The sequence below is a fragment of the Lepidochelys kempii genome, chromosome 3 (genome assembly GCF_965140285.1).
Source record: "Lepidochelys kempii isolate rLepKem1 chromosome 3, rLepKem1.hap1, whole genome shotgun sequence".
In the NCBI taxonomy this organism is placed as follows: domain Eukaryota; kingdom Metazoa; phylum Chordata; order Testudines; family Cheloniidae; genus Lepidochelys; species Lepidochelys kempii.
In genome coordinates this window covers 62,637,737-62,663,609 of record NC_136382.1, presented here as the reverse complement: position 1 = coordinate 62,663,609, position 25,873 = coordinate 62,637,737, and the positions used below count along the sequence as shown (strand labels likewise).

The following is a 25,873-nucleotide window of genomic DNA, read 5'->3' as shown; positions in this document are numbered from 1 at the left end:
TGTGGAAAGGAGAGGGAGAACTTACCGAAGGGTGTCTATAGCCTCTGCTGTATGGTAGAAGTGTGGTGGACTGATGATAACAGAACTACCCAGTTTCTCAACGAGTAAGTTGCAAATGTTCTGCATTTTTCCAAAATCACTAAATGTAATGCAGACCTGTAAGTAAACGTAAGTGGATTAGAAAAGTGACTTTCCTTTCAGTGACTTAATTACAAGGGCAAATTGCAAACCTGATATGTAAGAACAACTGAGGGTATTAGTCCTATACCTCCACTACTACTTGCCTAGAAGATGCCTGTTAAATGATCATTGTTTTGCAGCAGAATGAAAATAATGGATTCAGAATATGCTCTTTGTGAGGAACTCTAGGATTTTTGGTATATTAGCAATTTGGAGAAAGAAAACGTGCCCTTAAGATTTCACAAGCCATGTGTCTCTAATTCTTACATTCTGAAGACAGCTTAGGCAAGTACAAATGCCAGTTACTACTTCATGAGTGATTATTCAGAAAACTAGGCAAATGGGGTGAAGAGGATATGCAGGAAGGAAAATTGCAGTGTAATTCTAGGTACTCTTACATGCACTTACAAGAAGACTAAACTTAATGTTTAGTGACTAGTATTTTAGTAATATTAAATTTTAAGGTTAAAATCCAAGAAATATAACTTTTATATAAATCTGTGTTCCCCTGCTCCTCCCATCCAAAAACAGTTATGGCTGAGAGTATATCTCAGTAATTTAAGGGTAAAAATAAAAATTACAGGAATGCTGTAATTATCCCAAAACCAAGCATTAAAACTCTGGGAATTTGAGTTACATTTAAAAAGTCAAAACATGTTAAGAAGTGCACAGTTAAGACACTAAAACAACCTTAGCAACCTTAAGATACCAAAACAACCCTGTAGTGATGTCATGCAAAAACTATATAATTATGATTCAAGCATTTTAGTGTTTAGGGCTCATGGTTAGATTTAAGTGATTTTTAAAGACATGATTTTTTTTTTCATATTTCTTCCCCACTGTGTCATCACTACAGGATAAAATGTTCTGTCCTCAGAAGTAACTGATGTATACTCTTAACTCTGTTGTAACATAGCTTTTTGTCTGGGAATTTCCTTAATCTTTTTTAAAACTATTAGTTTCACACAAACACTAAACAAGAAACACAAAGAGAATGGTACCATGCAATATATCTTATGATATGGTATGCACTATCAACCTTAAATAATTCACTTAAGGACAGATTTATTGGTACACCAAAACCATGCAGCTAAACAGGGTTTACAGCTACTTTACATTTGCACGACTCTGGGAAGCATCCAAAAGGCATACTGGTGAATGTGACTGTCAAGGTTCCTTCCCCACTTTGAACTCTAGGGTACAGATGTGGGGACCTGCATGAAGACCCCCTACGCATCCTAGAGGTCGAGGGCTGAGAACCAGTCTCCCCTTTCTAGTGCTGGAATTATGGTGCCTAGTGTGACCATTTTGAATCATTGTGTTTTCAAATTTGTTGAGTCACCATAGGTTGAGGATGGGTTTCCACCCTCCTGTTTTTTCTGTGTGAGAAAGTAGTGTTAATAGAATCCCCTCCCTCTGTATTCCGTTGATAAGGGTTCCACTGCTCCTAGATGTATGAGGTGGGTTACCCTCTTCTCACAGTAGATTTTTATGAGAGGGATCCCTGAAGAGGGACAGGGAGGTAAGGCGGGTACGGGGTTTGGAGGTAAAGCGGATGGAGTAACCAGTCTCATTAATTTCCAATACCCATCTGTCTGTTGTAATATTTTTCCAGATTGGTAGAATGGAAGCAAGCGATCTCCAAGGGTTTTGCAAGTTGTAGATAGCTCCAGTGTTGAAAGATACGGGGTTCTCAGGCCCTCAACCAAGGCTTCAAATTTGTTGTCTGGAGGTCCCTGTCCATCCTGGCTAATAGCCATTGATGGACCTATCCTCCATGAACTTACCTAGTTCTTTTTTGAACACTGTTATAGTATTGGCCTCCACAACATCCTCTGACAAGGAGTTCCACAGGTTAACTGCATTATGTGAAAAAAATACTTGCTTTTGTGTGTTTTGAAATCTGCTGCCTATTAATTTCATTTGGTGACCCTTAGGTCTTGAGTGATGAGAAGGAGTAAATAACACTCCCTTATTACTTTCTCCACACCAGTCATGGTTTTATAGACTTCTATCATATCCCCCCTTAGTCGCCTCTTTTCCAACCTGAAAAGTCCCAGTCTTATTAATCTCTCCTCATATGGCAGTCATTCCATACTGCTAATTATTTTTGTTGCCCTTTTCTGGACCTTTTCCAATTCCAGTATATCTTTTTTGAGATGGGGTGACCACATCTGCATACAGTATTCAAGATGTGGGCATACCATGGATTTATACGAGGCAATATGATATTTTCTGTCTTCTTATCTATCCCTTTCTTAATGATTCCCAACATTCTGTTCGCTTTTTTCACTGTTGCTGCACATCGCGTGGATGTTTTCAGAGAACTATCCACAATGATTCCAAGATCTCTTTCTTGAGTGGTAACAGCTAATTTAGACCCCATCATTTTATATGTATAGTTGGGATTATGTTTTCCAATGTGCATTACTTTGCATTTATCAACATTGAATAGGTTACATACCACATTAGTAGTTTTATAATTTCATATTTGAGTTCCATCTGGTCCTGGTGACTTATTACTGTTTAATTTATTGATTTGTTCCAAAACCTCCTCTCTCGACACCTCAATCTGGGACAGTTCGTTACATCTGTCACCTAAAAAGAATGGCTCAGGTGTGGGAATCTCCCTCACATCCTCTGCAGTGAAGACAGATGCAGAGAATTCATTTAGCTTCTCCGTATCAGTCTTCTCTTGCTTAAGGACTTCTTTAGCACTTTGATCATCCAGAGGCCTCACTGATTGTATGGGCTAGTCTACGCTGGCAATGTAAAAGGGCTGCTGCAGCAGCGCTTTAACGTGGCTTGTGTGATCGCGGCAGAGCTCTGGGAGAGAGCTCTCCCGGCGCTCTAAAAAAACCACCTCCAACAGCACTGGTGCACTGTCAACACTGGCGCTTTACAGCACTGAAACTTGCTGCACTCAGAGGGGTGTTTTTTCACACCCCGAGCAAGAAAGTTGCCGCACTGTAAATTGCCAGTGTAGACAAGTCCTTAGATAGGCTTCCTGCTTCTGAAGCACTTAATAAATTTTTCGCTGTTATTTTTTTTGTCTTTTGCTAGTTGCTTTTCAAGTTGTTTTTTGGCCTGCCTAATTATACTTGCCAGAGTGTGGGTGGCCTCCATTTCGCTATCTGTGGGGTCCTTAGGAAAGAATTCCCTTTCAGCCAGAATAATCATATATCTTGTTAAGGATGCTATTGCAGTATCTACTTTTGGAACCTCAGTAATAGAACTTTTAGGCTTTTGGAGTTTGTAAAAATCTAAGGTCATATATGTTAATGGTCTTACCCCTACTGAATTTTTCACCTCTCTCTAATCATGCCTCCAAAAAAGAAGTGCAGGGGAATCAGAACCTTGAGGGAGGATTTTGAGGGGAGGTATTTACTTCGAGGCTTGAGCTCAGGAGCTTGCTGAGGTTGGATAAATATTGTGGACACAATCTTTTGCACATGGCCTCAAACTTTTTTGGGGGAAAATATTTTTGCTACATTTTCCCTGAGTCCTGCTCAGATGCAGTTAGGGATGGGGGCCTCGGGAGGGAGCGGTCAGGGGACAAGGAGTGGGGGCGGTTGGATGGGTCGGGAGTTCCGGGGGGCCTGTCAGGGGGCAGGGGTGTAGATAGGGGTCAGGGCAGTTAGGGGACAGGGAGCGGGGGGGGGGTTGGATGGGGAGTGGGGTCCCGGGGGTGGTGGTTCTGGGCGGGGGAGTCCCAGGAGGGGATAGTCAGGGGACAAGGAGCAGGGGGGGTTGGATGGGTCAGGGGTTCTCAGGAGGGCAGTCAAGGGGCAAGAAGTGGGAGAGGGCGGGGGCCAGGCTGTTTGTGGAGGCACAGCTTTCCCTACCCGGCCTCCCATACTATTTCTCGGGCCAAAAAGTTTGCCCACCCCTGACCTAAACAGTAACTTTAAAGGATGTGAGTTTAGCAAACTGCTGCGGTGAACGCAGGGTATCAGGGAAGGAGGAGGGTTGGCCAGCACAAGCTGTGCTGCTGCTCTGAACCCTCTCAGGAAATGGCAGCGAGGAGAGCAGTCCCATGCTTAGCAGAACTGCGGGAGATGGTGAGTTGCAGAAAATGGTACAGAAAAACTGGCAATTGGTTGAGTTCTCTTTATCAATATGACTCTATTTTAGAATTAGTTCAGGTGTTGGCCTAATCAGAGAATATCAGGGTTGGAAGGGACCTCAGGAGGTCATCTAGTCCAACCCCCTGCTCAAAGCAGGACCAATTCCCAATTTTTGCCCCAATCCCTAAATAGCTCCCTCAAGGATTGAACTCACAACCCTGGGTTTAGCAGGCCAATGCTCAAACCACTGAGCTATCCATCCACTCTCCCCCTCCCCCCAGCTAAGTCTTGCTGTAGTCTATATAAAAACAGTTTGATACCTCATTAATAGCTTACCTTAATTTTTCAAATTTAGCTCATCCACAAGACTTCAATTACTTCCAACTACAGGGGAAGTTTAAAGCATCTGCACTATTCAATTAAGATAATTCAGGACCAAGGCAAAATACTGACATATTTCTTAAAGGACCCAGTTTAATTTTAAATCCTAAAAACAAATAAGTGTAATTCTCAACGTTCTTTCTGTACTCAGTGCTGTTAGTTTGAGGTGGATAAGTTATGTTCTTCATACAAACCAAAGAGGCTCTCTAAAGTGCAAAATGGAACTGTGCTTCAACTACGGAGTTGCAAGTAACTATCAGTGATGCAAACTTCCAGGCCCCCTCCACAAAACACATTATCAAGCTATTGGATAGTGGTCTAATTAGCATGCTGTATTGCAAAGATTCATAGACCAAAAAAGATGGTGTTTTTCCTTAGCTGGATTGACTCCCAGTACAGCACTTCCTGCTTGGTAAGGGCCTACTCATGCAAAGCTCTATTCACATGAATAGTCACCTTGGTGTCAGCGGGATTACTCACATAAGAGAAAGTTAGTCACCTTGTGCAGTAACGATGGTTCTTCAAGATGTGTGTCTCTCTACATGCTCCACTGTAGGTGTGTCTGCACCCTGTGCCTCTGATTGGAGATCTTTGGTAGCAGTGTCTGTTTGGTCCAGACATGCACTCTCCTCCCTCCCTCGTGCTCTGCCGCGAGGCTAATTAGCAATGTGCAGGTGAACCATCCTCAATTCCTTCTCTACTGCAGAGCCCCTACTGAGAATTCTGAAGAAGACGGAGGGTGGGTTGGTTGTGGAGAACCATCGTTATACTTCACAAGGTGAGTAATTACTTAGAGTAGTGTCCCTATAGGTGCTCCACAGTAGGTGACTCCCAAGCAGTATCCCTGATGGAGGGTTGGGACTTTGGAGTCAAATCCGTTATGGATTACAATACTGTGGAGCCAAAGAGGGCAACAAAAGTGGCGTCTCTAGAAATCAGATAGTGTTCTGCAAAAGTATGAGCAGACACCCAGGTTGCTGCCCTGCAGATTTCCAGAATAGAAATGTTTTTAATTCAGGCGACCAAGGTGGAAACCGACCTCGTGGAATGTAAGATTCCAGGTGGAGGTACCAAATTACGAGCATGATAGCAGTAGCTAATACAGCTCGAGACCCAATTAGAGAGCCTCAGAGCTGATATCGCAGTGCCTTTTGATCTTTCTGCAATTGATAGGAAGAGCTTGGGAGATTTCCTAAAGGCCTTCATCCCATCCAAATAGAAGGCCAAGGCTCTCCTAACATCCAACTTATGTAATATAGCCTCCCCATTATGATGGGGTGAATGGGCTCCACTCTATAGCAAAGAATGAAGAAAATCTTGCTCTATCACCCCAGAACCTAGCTTACTTCTTGCAAAATTCTGTGGGTGCCTTTTTAATTTTACTACTTCATACTGGCTCTTTTAGGAAAGTCTCAGTGCTGTACTGTATGTAACTGTCCCTTCCTAGTTTTGAGGAGAAAAGACTAAACCTACAAACTCATTATGTCTAGGTGCATGGTTATTCCTCTTGCTATGATTAATACATACCTCTGCTTCCATTTGATAAGCATTTTCTACTCTACTAAAATCCTTTGTCACAGTCACATTTTCTTCCTGAAACAAAGTACAAGAGTATAATTTTTAACCACAGCAATTAAGAATTTGTGTTCATATGCCACATAGTATTCTAACTTTCCGTATTGGCATGTTAATGGTAGCTCAGAAACACACATGTGAAATTTGCTACACCACTCCCTTCAGTTAGAATCCAGATAGAAGTTAAAGATTGCAAGTTTCTTTTGAAAAGTAATAATAAGTCTAGTCTTTTGGACAACGATTCTTTCTTTAATAAGAGTCTAATCCTTTAATAAGTGGCAATTAGTCAAAGCTCTGTATCACTACATAACACTCCATCTGACTTACAAAACAATGAGTTTAAAGTTTAAAGAGAACTAGTGTGTGAAGTGCTTTCCAAACCCCTATTCTAGATTTCAAAAGCAGCGGCTTGTAGTGAATAGGTGACTTAAATAAGGATTGAGCAATGTTTTTTTTGCTGTTTGGAGTAACCCTTTCAACAGTCTTTGCCCCAACAGCAGCTGTATTATTCACAGTGATGATCACACAAAGCACTAGGAATAGTTGCATGAGAAACACTATATAAATAAAATACATAGAGATTCTAGTTACACTTGAACATTGCAGTGGTTTGCTGCTTGTCTCGTATCAGATCCACTCCTTCATTCTAATTATTCAGCTTCACCATTTAAAAGGGAAAAAACTCAGGATGCTTCAGAGAAAATGGTTGTTAGAAAAGAGAAGGATATTCTATCTTTTTAAAAATACATAATTTACATAGATTTCCAGAGTGATTGCTTGAAAACCCATGCCCGCATTTTTCTTTTTGAGATCACGAACTTCCATTCAGCATCTCTTCTTCCGCTTTCCCTGCCCCCACTTCTTTCTGAATTGACACAATAAAATCACTCCTTTATAAAATAACTGCATCACAATAAAAAGTTTAATTTATAACAAATCAAGAATTGTAAAAGAATTTAAATCTTTCTAAAACTCTCAAGTGTGGATGGCTCAGGGATTTGGTAATGGAGATAGCAGATTTTCCATTTAAACTGTACTGAATTCCACCTTGAGTGGAAAAGAGCAGCATTCCTCTCCACTGTTTATCTACTTCCCTTACTCATTCAAAAAAGAAGTTTGTGTCAATGTATTCCTTGAGTCAGGCACACATAAGGTAGCACGCACCCATCTATGGCACTATGTACTGACAAGCATTTCAAGTTACCAGTTTGAGTCAGCTCCATAAATTACCATCTGCGATGGCTTAAAAGTAGGCTCGTCAGAATTCTTTTTTTATATATATAATTGAGAATATCAAAATATTTATTTTAAAGCATTTTTATCAGTTTAAATTTTCAGTTACACAAAATTATGTGTGGAATTGTCAATTATTTAATGACAGACGTTGAGATTCAACAAGTTAAAGTTTTAGAACTGTTAAAACACAAATTGTGACAATCTACAAAGTAAGTATCCTGAAACTAAACTCTAAGTTCTCAAGCAGCATTTTTCTTACCCTGCCTATTTGTAAGTTTTATTATCATCAACTGAAATATTTTTTCATTTTTTTGTATGTATATGGTGAAATTGGCGTTTCATGACATTTATCGATAACCAGCTTTCCTATAAAAAATGAGTTTGGAAATCTCAGTACAATTCCCAATAGACAACTCTCCATTGCAGTTAACTTTTTGGCAGTCTCTTCAGTTAAGGCCAAGGGATGATTTGGCCACAGTGACCAAATTGTACTTCTCAGACAGAAACATTCTTGCCAGAACAGGGTTGAAGTACATTAACAGGGTGGCTGCCTGTGGGGTGGATAGAGAACTTGAGTCAATCCAACTCTAAAAATGTATTTGTTTTATAAAATAAATTCAAGATTTTTTTTTAAAAACAAATCCTACAGTATTTTTAATTTCAGTCGGCAAATGTAATAGATTTATTTGGACCTTCATAGGAAACCCTTTTTCACTCTTCTCCCAACCTCCCTCAAACATTACATAGAAATAACCAGTTTCAGAGTAACAGCCGTGTTAGTCTGTATTCTCAAAAAGAAAGGGAGTACTTGTGGCACCTTAGAGACTAACCAATTTATTTGAGCATAAGCTTTCGTGAGCTACAGCTCACTTCATTGGATGCATACTGTGGAAAATACAGAAGATGTTTATATACATACAAACCATGAAAAAATGGGTGTTTACCACTACAAAAGGTTTTCTCTCCCCCTACCCCACTCTCCTACTGGTAATAGCTTATCTAAAGTGATCACTCTCCTTGCAATGTGTATGATAACCAAGGTGGGTCATTTCCAGCACAAATTCAGGGTTTAACAAGAACGTCTGAGGAACGGGGGGGGGGGGGGGGCTGTCTGTAGGATCTACAACCTATCCTGAAGGATGACCCAACACCCTCACAAATCTTGGGAGACAGGCCAGCCCTTGCCTACAGACAGCCCCCCAACCTGAAGTGAATACTCACCAGCAACCACGTACCACACAACAGAACCACTAACTCAGGAACCTATCCTTGCAACAAAGCCCGTTGCCAACTGTGCCCACATATCTATTCAGGGGACACCATCATAGGGCCTAATCACATCAGCCACACTATCAGAGGCTCATTCACCTGCACATCTACCAATGTGATATATACCATCATGTGCCAGCAATGCCCCTCTGCCATGTACACTGGTCAAACTGGACAGTCTCTACGTAAAAGAATAAATGGACACAAATCAGATGTCAAGAATTATAACATTCATAAACCAGTCGGAGAACACTTCAATCTCTCTGTTCACGCAATTACAGACACGAAAGTTGCGATATTACAACAGAAAAACTTCAAATCCAGACTCCAGCGAGAGACTGTTGAATTGGAATTCATTTGCAAATTGGATACAATTAATTTAGGCTTGAATAGAGACTGGGAGTGGCTAAGTCATTATGCAAGGTAATCTATTTCCCCTTGTTTATTCCTTTCCCCCCCACTGTTCCTCAGACGTTCTTGTTAAACCCTGGATTTGCGCTAGAAATGGCCCACCTTGATTATCATACACATTGTAAGGAGAGTAATCACTTTAGATAAGCTATTACCAGCAGGAGAGTGGGGTGGGGGGAGAGAAAACCTTTTGTAGTGGTAAACACCCATTTTTTCATGGTTTGTATGTATATAAACATCTTCTGTATTTTCCACAGTATGCATCCGATGAAGTGAGCTGTAGCTCACGAAAGCTTATGCTCAAATAAATTGATTAGTCTCTAAGGTGCCACAAGTACTCCTTTTCTTTTATAGAAATAACCATGCTGACATGACTAATAATGAACAGCTGGCTTGGTAATCTGAATATGGAGAAGGAAAATGTCCCCCAACCCCATTCAAAATATTTTAAGCCTATCCTCTCTCCTCACAGATTGAAGTACAATTGTCTTATTTGATACTTTATATGTGCTGCACATGTATTTAAGGACACTGCCATCTTGTGGTTTTGGGTCCTACTACAACATAAATGGTGGTAAGACATTTTGTGTGCAGTATCTCTTTTGGTAATATTCCACAGGAAGTTAATTTTTATTCCATCACCCTCCAGATTTGAAATTAACAGTTTTCAGCAATAATCAATTCCATATGAAGATTAGTGGAAGAAATGTCTGCTCAATTATATTATTATTAACTTTTACAATAATCTTCCCATGGAGATTTTTTGCTCCTGTTTATGATAATCTTTCTTGACAGAAAGGAAGGTGAGGGAAGGATGGATGTTAGTGGAATTCTTAATTAAAATTATGACTGACTAGCTGAAAAGGAAAAGGTTTTTTGGTTTATTTTTAACTGCTTTTACGTCTGCTGTAAATTTTTTTTCTTCTTGAGGAGCTATCAATTCAATCACACTAGCCCCATAAAAAATTAGTTTTAGCAATACTTTAAGATGAGCTTTACATTTGATGCCATGTTCTTAGAACTTGTGCAACAGTCTGTTCCATTTTTTAAGTTTCAATGGGCAAGAAATGGTTCACGGTAGGATAATTTTCCAGTTTAGAATTAATAATTAACAGATCACATGCAAGACATGTTATCTCATCCACTCCATCAGTCTATAAATCTATTCTCAAAAGAACCACACATGTACTTTGCTCACCCAATGTATTTTTGTGGTGTTACTGAAATAAAACACCACTGTTCCAGAAAAAGGTCATTTTTTTTTGTTTGTTTTGCAATAGCACGTAGGAATCTCAGTCATGGAAGAGAATCCCATTGTGTTAGACCAGGGGTCGGCAATATTCGGCACGCAGCCCAACAGGATAATCCACTGGCGGGCCGTGAGACATTTTGTTTACATTGATCATCCGCAGGCACGCGCCCCCCACAGCTCCCAGTGGCTACAGTTTGCCATTCCCAGCCAATGGAAGCTGCGGGAAGTGGTGGGCCGCAGGGACATGCTGGCAGCTGCTTCCCGCAGCTCCCATTGGCTGGGAACAGAGAACCGCAGCCACTGGGAGCTGCAGCGGGGCTGTGCCTATGGATGGTCAATGTAAATAAAATGTCTCGCAGCCCACCAGCGGACTACCCTGATGCCGCTTGCCCAAGGTTGCCAACCCCTGTACTAGACACTGTTCCTATCCTAAAGAGCTATAAGTCCAAGGCTTACATGGTGGTGCTATGTCCTTCTCTGCTTTTCCATTTTCCCCTACTCTCAAAGCATGAAAATCCTACAAAATATGCTACCACCATAAGCCTGTTTTCAGAGTAGCACCGTGTTAGTCTGTATCTGCAAAAAACAACAGGAGTACTTGTGGCACCTTGGAGACTAACAAATTTATTAGAGCATAAGCTTTCGTAGGCTACAGCCCACTTCACTGGATAATTAGAATGGAACATACAGTAAGTAAGCCTATGTTGTTTGTACATTTTCTTCTGTGAGGAGTAGCACTTTACAGCCACTGCTGGTTGCACCATAGATGCTAAAATGAATGACCACTCCTTCCTTCCTGAACATGGAAAAACAACCTAAAACAAAATGTGAAAGCTCAAGCCAATGTGAAGAGCAACCAATTATGAAAAAGGAAATGTCTGAAGGTAGTCAATAAGTTTTGCTCTACTCTACTTTGGTTCTTACTGAAAAGGAAACAACCCATTTTACTCAGCATGAAGGTAAGACAGAGGTCACAGTTGGGAGAAAAAACTTAGTTTGAAAATGTATGTTTTTAGTATATAGTAGCAACTGGCTATACCATTATGCACATTTGTAAATTACCAATTAACATCTCAGGTGCAACTGCCTTTTAAAAATCTTTGGAGAAATGTACACAATGTAACTTTGCACTATGATAAACATTATATAGAAGGACAAACGAAAATAGCACAGGAAAAGTTCGCTCTACTTTTTAATTCTATGTTTATTTTTTCTCCTCCTTGGCATATGTCATAAATATAAAGGGAAGGGTAAACCCCTTTGAAATCCCTCCTGGCCAGAGGAAAAATCCTCTCACCTGTAAAGGGTTAAGAAGCTAAAGGTAACCTTGCTGGCACCTGACTAAAATGACCAATGAGGAGACAAGATTTCTCTCCCTCCTCCTTTCAAAAGCTGGGAGGAGGGAGAGAAACAAAGGGTCTGTATGTCTGTCTATATGCTGCTTTTGCTGGGGATAGACCAGGAATGGAGTCTTAGAACTTTAGTAAGTAATCTAGCTAGGTATGCATTAGATTATGATTTCTTTAAATGGCTGAGAAAAGAATTGTGCTGAATAGAATGACTATTTCTGTCTGTGTGTCTTTTTTGTAACTTAAGGTTTTGCCTAGAGGGATTCTCTATGTTTTGAATCTAATTACCCTGTAAGGTATTTACCATCCTGGTTTTACAGGGGTGATTCCTTTACTTCTATCTACTTCTATTTCTAGTAAAAGTCTTCTTGTAAGAAAACTGAATGCTTTTTCACTGTTCTCAGATCCAAGGGTTTGGGTCTGTAGTCACCTATGCAAATTGGTGAGGATTTTTACCAAACCTCTCCCAGGAAGTGGGGTGTGCAAGGGTTGGGAGGATTTTGGGGGGTAAGGCGTGTCCAAACTACGTTTCCCAGTAAACCCAGTTAGAGTTTGGTGGTAGCAGTGGATATTCCAAGGACAAAGGATAAAATTAATTTGTACCTTGGGGAAGTTTTAACCTAAGCTGGTAAAAGTAAGCTTAGGAGGTTTTCATGCAGGTCCCCACATCTGTATCCTAGAGTTCAGAGTGGGGGAGGAACCTTGACAGCATACGTTTTTTGTTTTGTTGGGGTGATGAGGTCCCATCTATGTACTCATGGAAAATAGTGTATTCTAACACCTCCCAAGAGCCCCAACTAATTAAAATACGACCCTGGACAGATAATCTGGAATTGAAGGCCATAAATACCTAGATAAAGTCAACTGGTATTCAAAGCATATTGCAATTACAAATGGTATTTGTGCTCCAACCCCTCCTTCTCCCTCACCCACCTTGTGATGGCATCTTGCATTGGGGCTTATAAAATTGGCAGCATACAAGTCAAATGTAAAGAAGTCTGCCTTACCTTAGTAGTATGAAACCTGTCTTTAGCAAACTCAAGAGATCAACAAAAGCTTACTTGCTTAACAGGTGTATTTTAATAGAGGTGGAGCAGAATTAGACTCAACAGATTTGAGAATACTTTGGGATTTCTTAGGGAAAATGGTTCCCTAGTAAAGATGGTGTCTTGTCCAGCCTTCAGTGTATACTTATTTAACAAATATATGTGAATAAATGTTGTTGTTGGAACAAACCTTTAACTGCTTTTCACATTAATGTCTAAACCAGAATTCAAGTAGGATGTAATTTCTGCGTTTTGTTTTGCTTTTTAAACAGCTTCTGATCCTGAATCTTCATGCTACCACTACAAAAGTCACTGCTTATTTTTAGCAATGTGGCCACTATTAACTGCCAGCTGCAATGTGTGTTTAAAAAAAAAAAAGGGGGGGGGAGTGGCAGGTGCCTTACTGGCTAAGTAAAAGACTATTTCCCCAAACAATTTACTTCTCTATAAGCCCTCAAAGCAGATTCTGTGCTTTGTGAAGTGCTGCGTAGTTACAGCACTCTATAAATAAATGCTACGGTGTAGTTTATTTCTGATTTAAAATCCTATGTAAATATATATGGAAATTAGGTGCAGCCCTCAGGCTTCCTCGCAAACTGCTAATGCAGCTCTTGTTGCTGCAAAGGTTGTGTTGTACTGATCTAGCCCAACTCCCTAATACAACAAAAAATGATGAAGGGGAATTGTGATATGGATTAACAAAAAGTGTAAATATTTATAAGTTGGTTTAGTGATTCCCATGACAGCTTAGATAGCTTTACAAAGATTGGAAGGATATAAACACCAGGAAAGGATATTAATTTTAGTGTGGTCATAATGAACATAAGAACGGCCATAATGGGTCAGACCAAAGGTCCATCAAGCCCAGTATCCTGTCCTCTGACAGTGGCCAATGGCAGGTCCCCCAAAGGGAATGAACAGAAAGGTTATCATCAAGTGATCCATGCCCTGTCATCCAATCCCAGCTTCTGGCAAACAGAGGCTAGGGACACCATTCCTGCCCATCCTGGCTAATAGCTGTTGATGGACCTATCTTTCATAATCTATCTAGCTCCCTTTTGAACCCTGTTATAGTATTAGCCTTCACAACACCCTCTGGCAAGGAGTTCCAGAGGTTGACAGTGCATTGCATGAAAAAATACTTTCTTGTGTTTGATTTAAACCTGCTACCTATTAATTTTGTTTGGTGGCCCCTTGTTCTTGTATTATGAGAAGGAATAAATAACACTTTATTTACTTTCTCTATACCACTCATGATTTTACAGACCTCTATCATATCCCCCCTTAGTCGCCTCTTTTCCAACCTGAAAAGTCCCAGTCTTATTAATCTCTCCTCATAAGGCAGCCATTCTATACCCCTAATCATTTTTGTTGCCCTTTTCTGAACCTTTTCCAATTCCAATATATCTTTTTTGAGATGGGGTGACCACCTCTGCACGCAGTATTCAAGGTGTGGGCATACCATGGATTTATATAGAGGCAATATGATATTTTTATTATCTATCCCTTTCTTGATGATTCTCAACATTCTGTTCGCTTGGTATTAATTAGAAGTAATGAGATAAAAATCAGCAAAGTACAAATTGTTAGTAGTGAGAGTTGTTAGATGGTAGAATAATCTACAATGCAAATGGAAGAAGTCCCAGTGTTGGAGTGATTTGAAACAGAGTAAAATAATGCAATACAACTTATACCATAGGAAATAGCTTCAGGAAGAAAAAAACCAAACAACAAAAAACAATGGGACTTCAGGTTGCTCTTCTGTAAGTTGCCTTGACCCTGTTACCTTAGTGGTATTGAGGTACCCAGAACTGAATGTGGTATTTGGTGGACTTTCCAGAGAGAATTAACACCTCCCTTTTCTATGATCTGATGTGTCTACACTTGCAGTCCAAAACTGTATTGGCATTTTTTACGAGTGTATCACACTGAATGTTCAGATCTCAGTGGCAGTTCTCATCAGCATTACTTTCTCAGACACAATTTCTTTAAATTTATTTCAGACTGGTTTTCCCGAGATATATAGCTAAGCTTGGTCTAGGTCAGACTTCATTTTGTAAAAAATTTTGCAGGCGTCATTGGTGTTTGCAACACCTCCTATTTGAGTAGTATTTTACTTTAATTTGCATCCATCTTCCATGTCATTCATGGAGGTGTTCTAGCACTTTGTGTCGTCCTATTTTGAATTACCATAGTGGCAAGGCTGGAAGTCAGTTATTCACAACTTGGTCACCAGAAGCTAGGCTTCCATGAGTCATTTTTTCGTGGTCTTCCCACATTTTTTAAAAGAACTATTTAGTTGTACCTAGCAATAAAATATGAGATGGTTGGACAATTTACTATGGTGGTTATTTTTGGTGTAGGAATGAAACCAGGAGTCAAGGGCTTCCCCATAATAAAGAACCTGTGGACAAAAAAACCAAACCACACCAGGCGTTCATCCACTGGATTTTGAGACTTCAGCAGATTTCATAATGGTGTAGTTGCCGAAAACACTAAGCCCTTAAATAAAATTGTTTGCTTTCAGATTATTCTTTTGGAGCTAAAGCTGCAGCCACCTCCCAAATAATGTATAAGACACTGTTTTGCAACTGGGTTTGTGAAAATGTGACTTCAAAGCTTCCTCATGGCCCAGCCCCGTACTTACTCAAAAATGCCATCCATATTTGAAGAAAAGCCCACCAGTGTGGCTGTAACCTCTTGAAGCAGCTTACCTGGATTAATAATTAACCCACAAAAGTTTGGAGGTAAAAGGCATTTTCAATAGAAAAACTTTCTTGGTAAGGAACATAAATTTCAGTCTCTAAGGTGCCACAAGTACTCCTTTTCTTTTGACAGACGTTGTAACTCACTGAATATTTTCGGGTAAGACTATTCATTCTGTGTAAGCAGTGTATAGAGAGGGTCAATGCGGGGAGATTCCCCAAATGGATTTTAATATAAGTAGCCACACCATAGCAAGAGAAACAGAACTATGAACAAACTGGAGTCCTGTCTGTATGAATCATGTGCCAGCTGCATATATCTTAATAGGATTAGAAATATCTAGCTGGAGTGAATAAGTGTGAAGCATTTTTTTTTTCCCAAATGTGAGCACTATATTCACACACACAAGCCACAGGCGGCTGAATGCTGGAAACCTACAATCTTCTACTTATCCATATAAGTACTGAATAGCACAGGCAGCAGCACAAGCTTCCTCTGTCACCATCTGCCTCATCCCTAATTTGAAGAGTCAGCTTCTAGGGGCAGAAAGACAATTCCCCTTCCATTCATTTTCAGTCTTTGGCTTCTCAGATGAGAATAGCAACAAGTTGTGATTATGACATGGATCTCTCACCACTAGAAAATTGACAGATAACCAACTTAATATACATAAGTCACAGAACAGCTATTAGATGCCACCCACCTGGGCTAGATTCCTTCCAGCAATCTAAGGGTAAAGTGAGTTCTTCTTTGGGGAATGTATATAAGTGATTTAGTGGCAGTGTCTCATGTTTTGCTTCCTGCTATATTTTGCTAACATAAATATCAATGAGAAAAGTACCAGATTAATGTGTCCTAGCCTGTGGTGGAAGATCCCTGGTCTGTCTGCACTAGAGAGACAACCAGTTCCCCCAACCAGTTCACTTTCCCTGTAGAGAAAGCACAATCATTGTCATCATTCCTCTGTAAAATTTTAATCACAGCGCTACCTCTTCTCTGAAAGAATTTAGAGGTATAACTCCCTGTTTTAGCCCATTTGTTTTGTGAGTGGGTCAGAACTATAGGCAGGGTTTTGGGAAGAAGAGAGAAGGGAGAGCCATGCTCTGTTGCTACAAGGGAACAAATGAGTGCTGCAGACTGGACAGGGGCCAGCAAGCTAAGTGTTAGTGCCACTCTTAACATATTAGCAACAGAGTGTGTAGCTAACACAATGCAGCAGAATATCTATTAGTGCACAATGAGAATGAGGTGAATGTAAAAGAAGGCTGCATAATCCTCCTACTCAGCAAAGAAAGCAGCAACTACTTCACAGGAGAGAAAGAAAAGCACAGATATTAAGACAGGATTGGCTTAGATAGAGATCCTTAAGGCAGCCTTGCAAAATATTACCCACACCATGAAAATGAGTGTGGGCAAGTAAAACTTTGACATAGATGTGCACATTTTCATAAGTTTGTGACCTGCATTTAAAGGCAAATTTCCTTCTAAATCTTCCACAAAGCAGTGCCCACTGTGCAAAGAAGCTCCTTCACAGGAGATTTCTAAGTCCTAGCCAGAAAAAAGGAGGTATAAATTAAAGAGCTGTCAAAATTACCCTTCATATCTATAACCCCCTATATACACACTTCCAGTTTGTGTTATTGATTTTGAAATAAAATGCCAAAAATAAAAAGCTTTGAAGAAATGAATAAGAATTAAAAATAAAATGTTTTAAATGCAGCAAAGTGCTGGCTTAGTTTTTGTTTGAGAATTTAAGAAGACATGTCTCACCCAACTCTCCACACATCAACAATGCCAGTGAAATGTCCTACAGTGGAACAAACAGTGCTGTACCTCATGGGGCTCTTAGAACATTTTGTTACATCTAACTGTAATGAACAATGGGACAATAAAATCAGTGATCCCTTGTTGGACTGAATATAGACAAATCTCTGACTTATAGCTCAATTTTGGCATTTAATGCATGTGTAGGTCTCCTCCAGGTCAGGAACACATACTCCAATCACTGCACTTTTTTGCAATCCCTCACCAACTCTGCTTGTTGTCATTGCTGTTGTTTTTGTAAAGAGTTTATTAAAGGAACATGAAGTCAATGGAAAGATCATACAACCACTGATATCAACTGGGTGCCCCAGGGGAAGTGAACAGGTGGTGGGGTATAGAGCTCAGCACTCCGAGGGAGGGGAGGGTGTTGGGGTTTAGGTAGTGTTGCCCAGCTTCCAGTTTTCAACTGGAATGCCTGGTCAAAACGGGACCCTGGCGGCTCCGTTCAGCACTGCTGACCGATCTACTAAAAGTCCAGTCAGTGGCACAGCGAGGCTAAGGTCGGCTTCCTGCCTGCCCTGGCTCCGCACGGCTCCTAGACACAGGGGTGGCCACTGGGGCTCCATGCACTGGCCCCACCCCGAGCGCTGGCTCCACAGCTCCCATTGACTGGGGGCAGTGTCTGCGGACAGCACACAGAGCGCCCTTGCCCCTCCGCCTAAGAGCTGGGCATGCTGTCCGCTTCCAGGAGTCGCCTGAGATAAGTGCTGCCCAGACAGAGCCCACACCCCAAACCCCCTCCCATTCCCCACCCACTGCCCCAGCCCTGAACCCCCCCAAATCCCTCATCCTGAGCCCCACCCCAAAGCCCATACCCTGAGCCAGAGCCCACACCCCAACACCTCCTCCTGCACTCCAAACCCCTCAGCCCCATCTCGCACCCTGAACTCCTCTTCCCCCGGCCCACCCCAGAGCCCGCACCACCCGCCACAGCCCTCACCCCCTCCAGGAGCCCCGCCCCAGCCAGGTGAAGGTGAATGAGGCTGGGGGAAGAGCGAGTGACAGAGGAAGGGGGGACGGAGTGAGCGGGAGGCGGGGCCTCGGAGAAGGGCAGGACAAAGGTAATGGGTTTTGTGCGATTACTAAGTTGGCAACCGTAGGTGCTGGCATGGGCGCTGAGTGGGGTTTAGGGCTTGGGGCGGAGGAGGATTAGAGCTGAACTCTCTCGGATGGGGGTTGAGGGTTAGAGGGCGGGGCCAGTGGCGGGTTTAAGGCTGGAGACTCCGGAGGGGGGGGGATGACGGTGGGGTTTAGGGCGGGGCACTCCGAGGGGCTGAGATTTAAGGTTTGGGGCTGGAAGTGGGGAGCGCGGCTGGGAGGGGGTTGGAGTTTACAGCTCGGGGCTCCCGTAGGAGGCGGGGGTGCCGCCGACCCGCTCTCACCTGCACCCCGCGCTGCCGAGCGCTCTGCGCGATGTACTCCAGCCGCCGGCTCACGCTGCTCCGCGCCTCCCCGGCCTCCCCCTTCCTGCTCCCCAGCCGGATGGAGACCCGCGCCCGGTCCGGGGCCGCACGCAGCTCTGCGCTGCCGCTCACATGAACCTCCCGCCCTGGCGGCACTGGGGTGCTGCGACCGCCGGGGAGCCCCGGCACCGGCTCGCTCTCCCGCCCGCGGCGCCCGAGCGGCGGGGCTAAAAGCTCCGCGAACACCCGCGCGGGAGGTAGCGGCAGCGCGGCCAGCGACATTCCGCAGACCCGTTACGGCACCATGGCAACCAACGCCACGGGGGCCGAAAGGCCCCCTCCCGCCCAGGGCATGCTGGGAAGGATCCTATGTCCGTTACTGGGGCGGAGCTCACAGCCCGCTGCCCCAGACCGAGGCGGAAGCTTCTCCGGGAGTCTCTCGGGCGCGCTCCGCCATGATAGTTCGGGCGGCTCCGCCAGGAGACACACCCTGCCAGCGACTCGGAAGTTCCTCCGCGGGGTGGAGCTCCGCCATCACACGGACCGAGGCGCTTGTGGCCCGCTCCGGAGCAGGGGGCCGAGCCGCAGCCTCGCCCAGGCCTGTGGTCTCGCCGCAGGCCTCTCCCACCGGATGACAGGCCCGCGGGCGTTCGCAGCCGTCCCGCTCCCGGCCACGGTGCCGCTCCACCGCCAAGCGCCCCGGCCACCAGGCGAAAGCTGCCTCTGCCTCAACACCCCCGCACGCAGAGTACCCGGAGGCTCCGCTAGGAGCCGGGATTTGCCCGGCCCCAGGGAACCGAACAGGGATGGGGCTAGTCGGGATTCATTCCGCGCCCTCCGGCCCCAACTTCCCTGCCCTTGGAATGCAGGGTGACTAGATTTTTTTTCTCGTAAGTTCTGAAACAGAAAACTCATGGGGAGGTTAGTTCTCAGCTTCTAGCTCACACCTGTGAATGGCCCTTGAAGTGTCAAATCAATTGCCTAGCCTGTCCTTATGGCTTTTCCACTGAGAAGTGGAGGGGTTGCAGGCCTCAGGAAGGAGAGTGCCTATACCAGCCCCCTTTTACAGATTCAGAAGGTTTGGATAGTTTGCATAAGCTCTCAGTAGATGTTTGATTTTTTTGGATGCTTGTGTGACCTAACCGCAACCTTATCAAAATTTGTTCCGCACTAGAGGATGTGGTGCTAGCCTTTGGAAACAGACTGCAAGTGTGAGTGTTCTGGTGCTGGGGGAAAACATTACACAATCTGGTGGTGGGATCTGAAACAAGGAAACTTTCATGCCAACTTGCCTCAATTCTGTTATGTTGTTTTGGTGCTGTCAGATCTCCGGGGATTTGTTTTGACTAGGAAAAGTGGTCAGGTTTAGGTTGGGTTTAACTAACATATGCTAGCTAAACCCAATCTCCTCTCTACCTCTTTCTTTATGTAGATGCAGGGTATAGTTTAATTTAGCTGCTCAAACTGTAACCTAGACTCTTGCCTAGGAGCCAATGGAGGGCCCTTCAGTGGATCTGGAGCAGGACTGCATCCTTTTCGTACAGACTCACCCATCCTTGGCAACCCCTGGCATCTCCTCCAGGATCCTCTATGTACTTCTCTGCTAGCAACTATTTCATCCCTGCTACAAAAATAAGCAATTATGTTGTTTGAGGAGACTCTGTCAAGGTGTAATGCCAAAGAATCCTTAATCTCTCCCAGGGGGTTTAGCCCTCCCCCTGGGTGGAGGTAGTTTCTGCCCCATGTAGCTGCTCCTGGAAGGGAGTTGCACTGTTTCATAGATTCTAATGCCATAAGGGATCATTGTGATCATCTAATCTGACTTCCCAATTTAGCACAGGCTATGGAACATCTTCAAAATAATTCCTAGAGCATATCTTTTAGAAAAACATCCAGTCTTGATTTAAAAATTGTCAGTGATGGAGAATCTACCACAACCCTTAGTAAGTTGCTCCAATGGTTAATGACTCACCATTAAAAATTTACACCTTATTTCCAGTATGATTTTTTTTCTCTCTTCAACTTCCAAACATGAGATCCCGTTATACCTTTCTCTGCTAGTAAGAGTCCATTATTAAATATTGGTTCCCCATGTAGGTACTTATAGACTGTAATTAACTTAACAAAGAGAAGGCTAAGGGGTGACTTAAACAGGTAGAGCTCCTTGAATCTATTAGAATCATAGAATATCAGGGTTGGATGGGATCTCAGGAGGTCATCTAGTCCAACCCCCTGCACAAAGCAGGACCAATCCCCAATTAAATCATCCCAGCCAGGGCTTTGTCAAGCCTGACCTTAAAAACCTCTAAGGAAGGAGATTCTACCACCTCCCTAGGTAACGCATTCCAGTGTTTCACCACCCTCCTAGTGAAAAAGTTTTTCCTAATATCCAACCTAAACCTCCCCCACTGCAACTTGAGACCATTACTCCTTGTCCTGTCCTCTTCTACCACTGAGAATAGTCTAGATCCATCCTCTCTGGAACCACCTCTCAGGTAGTTGAAAGCAGCTATCAAATCCCCCCTCATTCTTCTCTTCTGCAGACTAAACAATCCCAGTTCCCTCAGCCTCTCCTCATAAGTCACGTGGTCCAGACCCCTAATCATTTTTGTTGCCCTTCACTGGACTCTCCAATTTCTCCACATCCTTCTTGTAGTGTGGGGCCCAAAACTGGACACAGTACTCCAGATGAGGCCTCACCAATGTCGAATAGAGGAGGACGATCACATCCCTCGATCTGCTCGCTATGCCCCTACTTATACATCCCAAAATGCCATTGGCCTTCTTGGCAACAAGGGCACACTGCTGACTCATATCCAGCTTCTCGTCCACTGTCACCCCTAGGTCCTTTTCCGCAGAACTGATGTAAGGCTGGTTTTCTTATATAATTACTATAAGGCTGGTTTTCTACTCCTTTAATCATTCTCCTGGCTTTTCTCCAAAGTCTCTCCAATTTATCAACATTATTTTTGAATTGTGGACACTGGAACTAGAATAATAGAATTGTGGATCTGGAAGGGACCTCAGGAGGTCATCTAGTTCAGTCTTCTGCGCTCATGGCAGGACTAAGTCTTATCTAGACCAGTGGTGGGCAACCTGCAGGCTGCACGTGGCCTGTCAGGGTAATCTACTGGTGGGCTGCAAGACCGTTAGTTTACGTCGAGCATCCGCAGGCACACCACCCGCAGCTCCCAGTGGTTGTGATTTGCTGTTTCCAGCCAATGTGAGGTGTGGGAAGCGGCGTGGGCCGCAGGTTACCCACCACAGATAGGTGTTTGTCTAACCTGTCCTTAAAAATCTGCAGTGATGGAGATTGTGAAATCTCCCTGGGTGGTGTATTCCAGTGCTTAACCACCCTGTCAGTTAGGAGACTTTTCCTTATGTCCAACCTAAACCACCCTGGTTGCAATTTACCTCTCTCCGTCTTGTAACAATCTTTTATGTACTTGGAAACTGTTATGTCACCTCTGTCTTCTCTTTTGCAGACTAAACAAACCCAATTTTTTTCAATCTTCCCTCATAGATCATGTTTTCTAGATCTCTAATCATTTTTGTTACTCTTCTCTGGACTTTTTCCAATTTGTCCACATCTTTCCTGAAATGTGGCACACAGAATTGGACACAATACTCCAGTTGAGGTCTAATCAGCACAGAGTAGAGCGGAAGAATTACTTCTCGTGTCTTGCTTATAACTCTCCTGCTAATACATTCCAGCACGATGTTTGCTTCTTTTGTAACAGTGTTAGACTGTGAACTCATATTTAGCTTGTGATCCACAATAACTCCCCCAGATCCCTTTCTGCAGTACTGCTTCCTAGGTAGTCATTCCCATTTTATATATGTGCAGCTGATTGTGCATTCCTAAGTGGTGTACTTTGCATTTGTCCATATTGAATTTCTTCCTATTTACTTCAGATCATTTCTCCAGTTCGTGCAAATCATTTTGAATTTTAATCCTATCTTCTGAAGCACTTTTCTACCCTTCACAGCTTGGTGTCATCTGCAAACTTTATAAGTGTACTCTCTATGCCATTATCAAAAGCATTGATGAAGCAGTTGAACAGAACTGGACCCAAAACTAATCCCTGTGGGACCCCACGAAATATGCACTTCCAACTTGCCTGTGAACCACTGATAACTATGCTCTGGGAAGGGTTTTCCAACCAGTTATGCACCCTCCTTATACTAGCTTGTATTTCCCTAGTTTGTTTATGAGGCGGTCATGGGAGACCATATCAAAAGCCTTACTAAAGTCAAGATATACAACATCTATCACTTCCCCCCCCCATCCACAAGGCTTGTTACTCTGTCAAAGAAAACTATTAGGTTGGTTTGACATGATCAGTTCTTGACAAAGCAGTGCTGACTGTTACTTATCACCTTATTCTAGGTGTTCACAAATTGATTGTTTAATTATTTGCTCTGTTTTCTTTCCGGGTACTGAAGTTAAGCTGACTGGTCTGTAGTCCCCCAGGTTTTCCTTATTTCCTTTTTTATAGATTGGCACTATATTTGCTGTTTTCTAATCCTCTGGAATCTCTCCCATCTTCCCTGACTTTTCAAAGATAATTGCTAATGACTCAGATATCTCCTCAGTCAGGTCTTTAAGTATTCTAGGATGTATTTCATCAGGCTCTGGTGACTTGAGTACATATAACTTGTGTAAGTACTTTTTAGCTTGGTCTGTGCCTGTTTTAGCCTCCGATTCTACCTCTCTTTCACTCACATTCACTATGTTAGACTCCAGTTGCTACTAACCTTTTTGGTGAAAACTGAAACAAAAAAGTCATTTAGCACTTCTGTCATTTCCACATTTTCTGTTGTTGTTTTTCCCCTCCTCCTTGAGTAACGGGCCTACCCAGTCCTTCCATCTTCCTTTTGTTTCTAATGTATTTGTAGAATGTTTTCTTGTTACCCTTTATGTTTCTAGCTAGTTTAATCTCGTTTTGTGCCTTGGCCTTTCTAATTTTGTCCGTATATACCTTATTCGTTTATATTCAAGCTTTGTAATATGACCTAGTTTCCACTTTTTGTAGGACACTTTTTTGGGTTTCAGCTCACACAGGAGTCTAGCAGTGTTCATACCAGTGCCAAATAAAGAAGTAAAATAACCTCTCTGCTCCTACACAAGATTCCCCCTGCTTATGCATTTCAGGATCACGTTAGCTCTTTTGACCACTGTGTCACATTGGGTGCTCAGGTTCATCAGATTATCTACCATGACCCCCAAATCTTTTTCAGAGTTACTGTTTCCCAGGATAGAGTCCCTCATCTTATAAGAATGGCCTACCTTCTTTGTTCCCAGATGTATATATGTATATTTAGTCATATTAAAACATGTTGTTTGCTTGTTCCCAATTTACCAAGCAATTCAGATCGTTCTGAATCAGTGATCTGTCTTCTTCATTATTTTTAATTCCCCCAATTTTCAAGTCAACTGCAACTTTTGTCAGCGAAGATTTTATATTTTCTTCTAGTTTATTAATAAAGATGTTAAATAGTGTAGGATCAAGAACTGATTCCTGAGGTATCCCAATGGAAACACACATGCTTTATGCTGATTCCCCTTTTCAATTACATTTTGAGTCCTATCAGCCCATTTTTAATTAATTTAATGTGTGTCATGTTAATTTTATATTATACTATTTTTAACCAAAATGTGCAGCACCAAGTCAAACACCTTAGGGAAGTCTAAGTATATGATGTCAATGCTATTACTTCTATCAATCAAACTTCTAATCTCATCAAAAAAATATACTAAGTTAGTTTGACAGGATCTATTTTCTATAAACCTATGTTGATTTGCTTTAATTACATTATCCTCCTTTAATTCATTACTAATTGAGTCCTTTATCAGCTGCTCCATTATCTTGCCCAGGATCAATGTCAGGCTGACAGGCCTATAACCTCCGAGGTCATCCTGTTTGTTCTTTTTTAAAATTGGCCCAACATTAGCTTTCAGTCTTCTGAAAGCCAGTGCTCCATGACTTATTGAAAATCAACATTAATTGTCCAGTGTGCTCCTCAGCCAGCTTATCCAAACTTCCTGAATGCAAATTACCTGGACCTACTGATTTTAAAAATGGCTAAATTTAGTAGTTTCTGTTTCACATCCTCCAGAGAAAAGTGGAATGGAAAGAGTGCTATCACCATCATGTGATGAGACTGCAACATCTGTTTTATCCCCAAATACAGAACATAAATATTTTTGAACACCTCTGCCTTTCCTGCATTATTATTGATTCTACTATTTCCATCTAGCAATGGACCAATACCATTGTCAATATTCTTTTTGTTCCTAATATATTTTTAAAAAAACTCATTGTTAACTCTGCTGGCCACAGATTTCTTCTTGTGTCCCTTGGCTTCCCCTATCTGTTTTCTACAACTCCTAACTACTGATTTATATTCATTATTATCAGCTTTCCTCTTATATTATTCCCCTTTCTTCCATTTGTTCTTTCCACTTTAATTTTTTTAAATTTTCCCTCTAAACCAGTTGTCTGGGTAGGTTTTTTTTTTAACCTGTACAGCAATCTTCCTCAGCTGTGACTTTTGTGTATTTAGTAAGGTCTTTCTTTAACAATTCCCAGTTATCATTCACATTTTTCTGATTAAATTCTTCCTCCCAGCTCATTTGGCTCATTTCAGCTTTGTGGAATTGGCTCTATTAAAGCAACAAGTGTGTGTGTCTGTGTACATTGGAAGCTCGTCTAGGGTGGAAGGTGAGGGTCATTGGCTTTCGGATTCAAACTGTTTGCTCTATAACTTTTCCTGCCCCATAATCACCCTAAAAAGCTATTCTTTCACCAAGGTTAGTCCAGGTAACTCATAGATTATTACCAAATGTAAGATCAGATATCCTTATCTCCAACATTAGAAAACCGTATAGCTAGAATTAATTAGTTAATGATTGTATACAGTGTATTTATAGCCGTGTTGGTCCCAGGATATTAGGGACACAAGGTGGTTGAGGTAAATAATTGTACGTTATGTACTCTGAAGAAGTGCTAAAAATTGTGTGTCAAATTAATGACATTTTAAGAACTTTAATTTTTCAAATGATGTTAAAATCATACTTGTAAAATGAAACTGGCGCTTAACATTTGATGATAAGGAGACAAGTACTTTTGAAATATCTTAAATAAATATCCAAAATCAGACAAATAGATAA

At 42.2% G+C, this 25,873-nt stretch overlaps 1 protein-coding gene and 1 long non-coding RNA gene across 2 annotated transcripts in view; one reads left to right on the top strand and one right to left on the bottom strand.

The window, feature by feature from the left end:
• IRAK1BP1 (interleukin 1 receptor associated kinase 1 binding protein 1) overlaps positions 1-19,169 on the bottom strand; it is a 24,582-nt gene extending 5,413 nt beyond the window's left edge. The window contains exons 1-3 of the mRNA XM_073336500.2: positions 18,679-19,169; positions 6,156-6,221; positions 26-156 (exon numbers count right to left, since the gene is read on the bottom strand). Of these exons, the coding sequence (XP_073192601.1) occupies positions 26-156; positions 6,156-6,221; positions 18,679-18,981 (500 nt within the window). The 5' untranslated portion in view covers positions 18,982-19,169. The remainder of the gene's footprint in view (positions 1-25; positions 157-6,155; positions 6,222-18,678) is intronic.
• Positions 18,620-25,873, top strand: LOC140908720 (uncharacterized). Its single transcript, XR_012157971.2, has 2 exons — positions 18,620-19,589; positions 20,187-25,873. It is a non-coding gene; the product is annotated as an uncharacterized LOC140908720 (long non-coding RNA).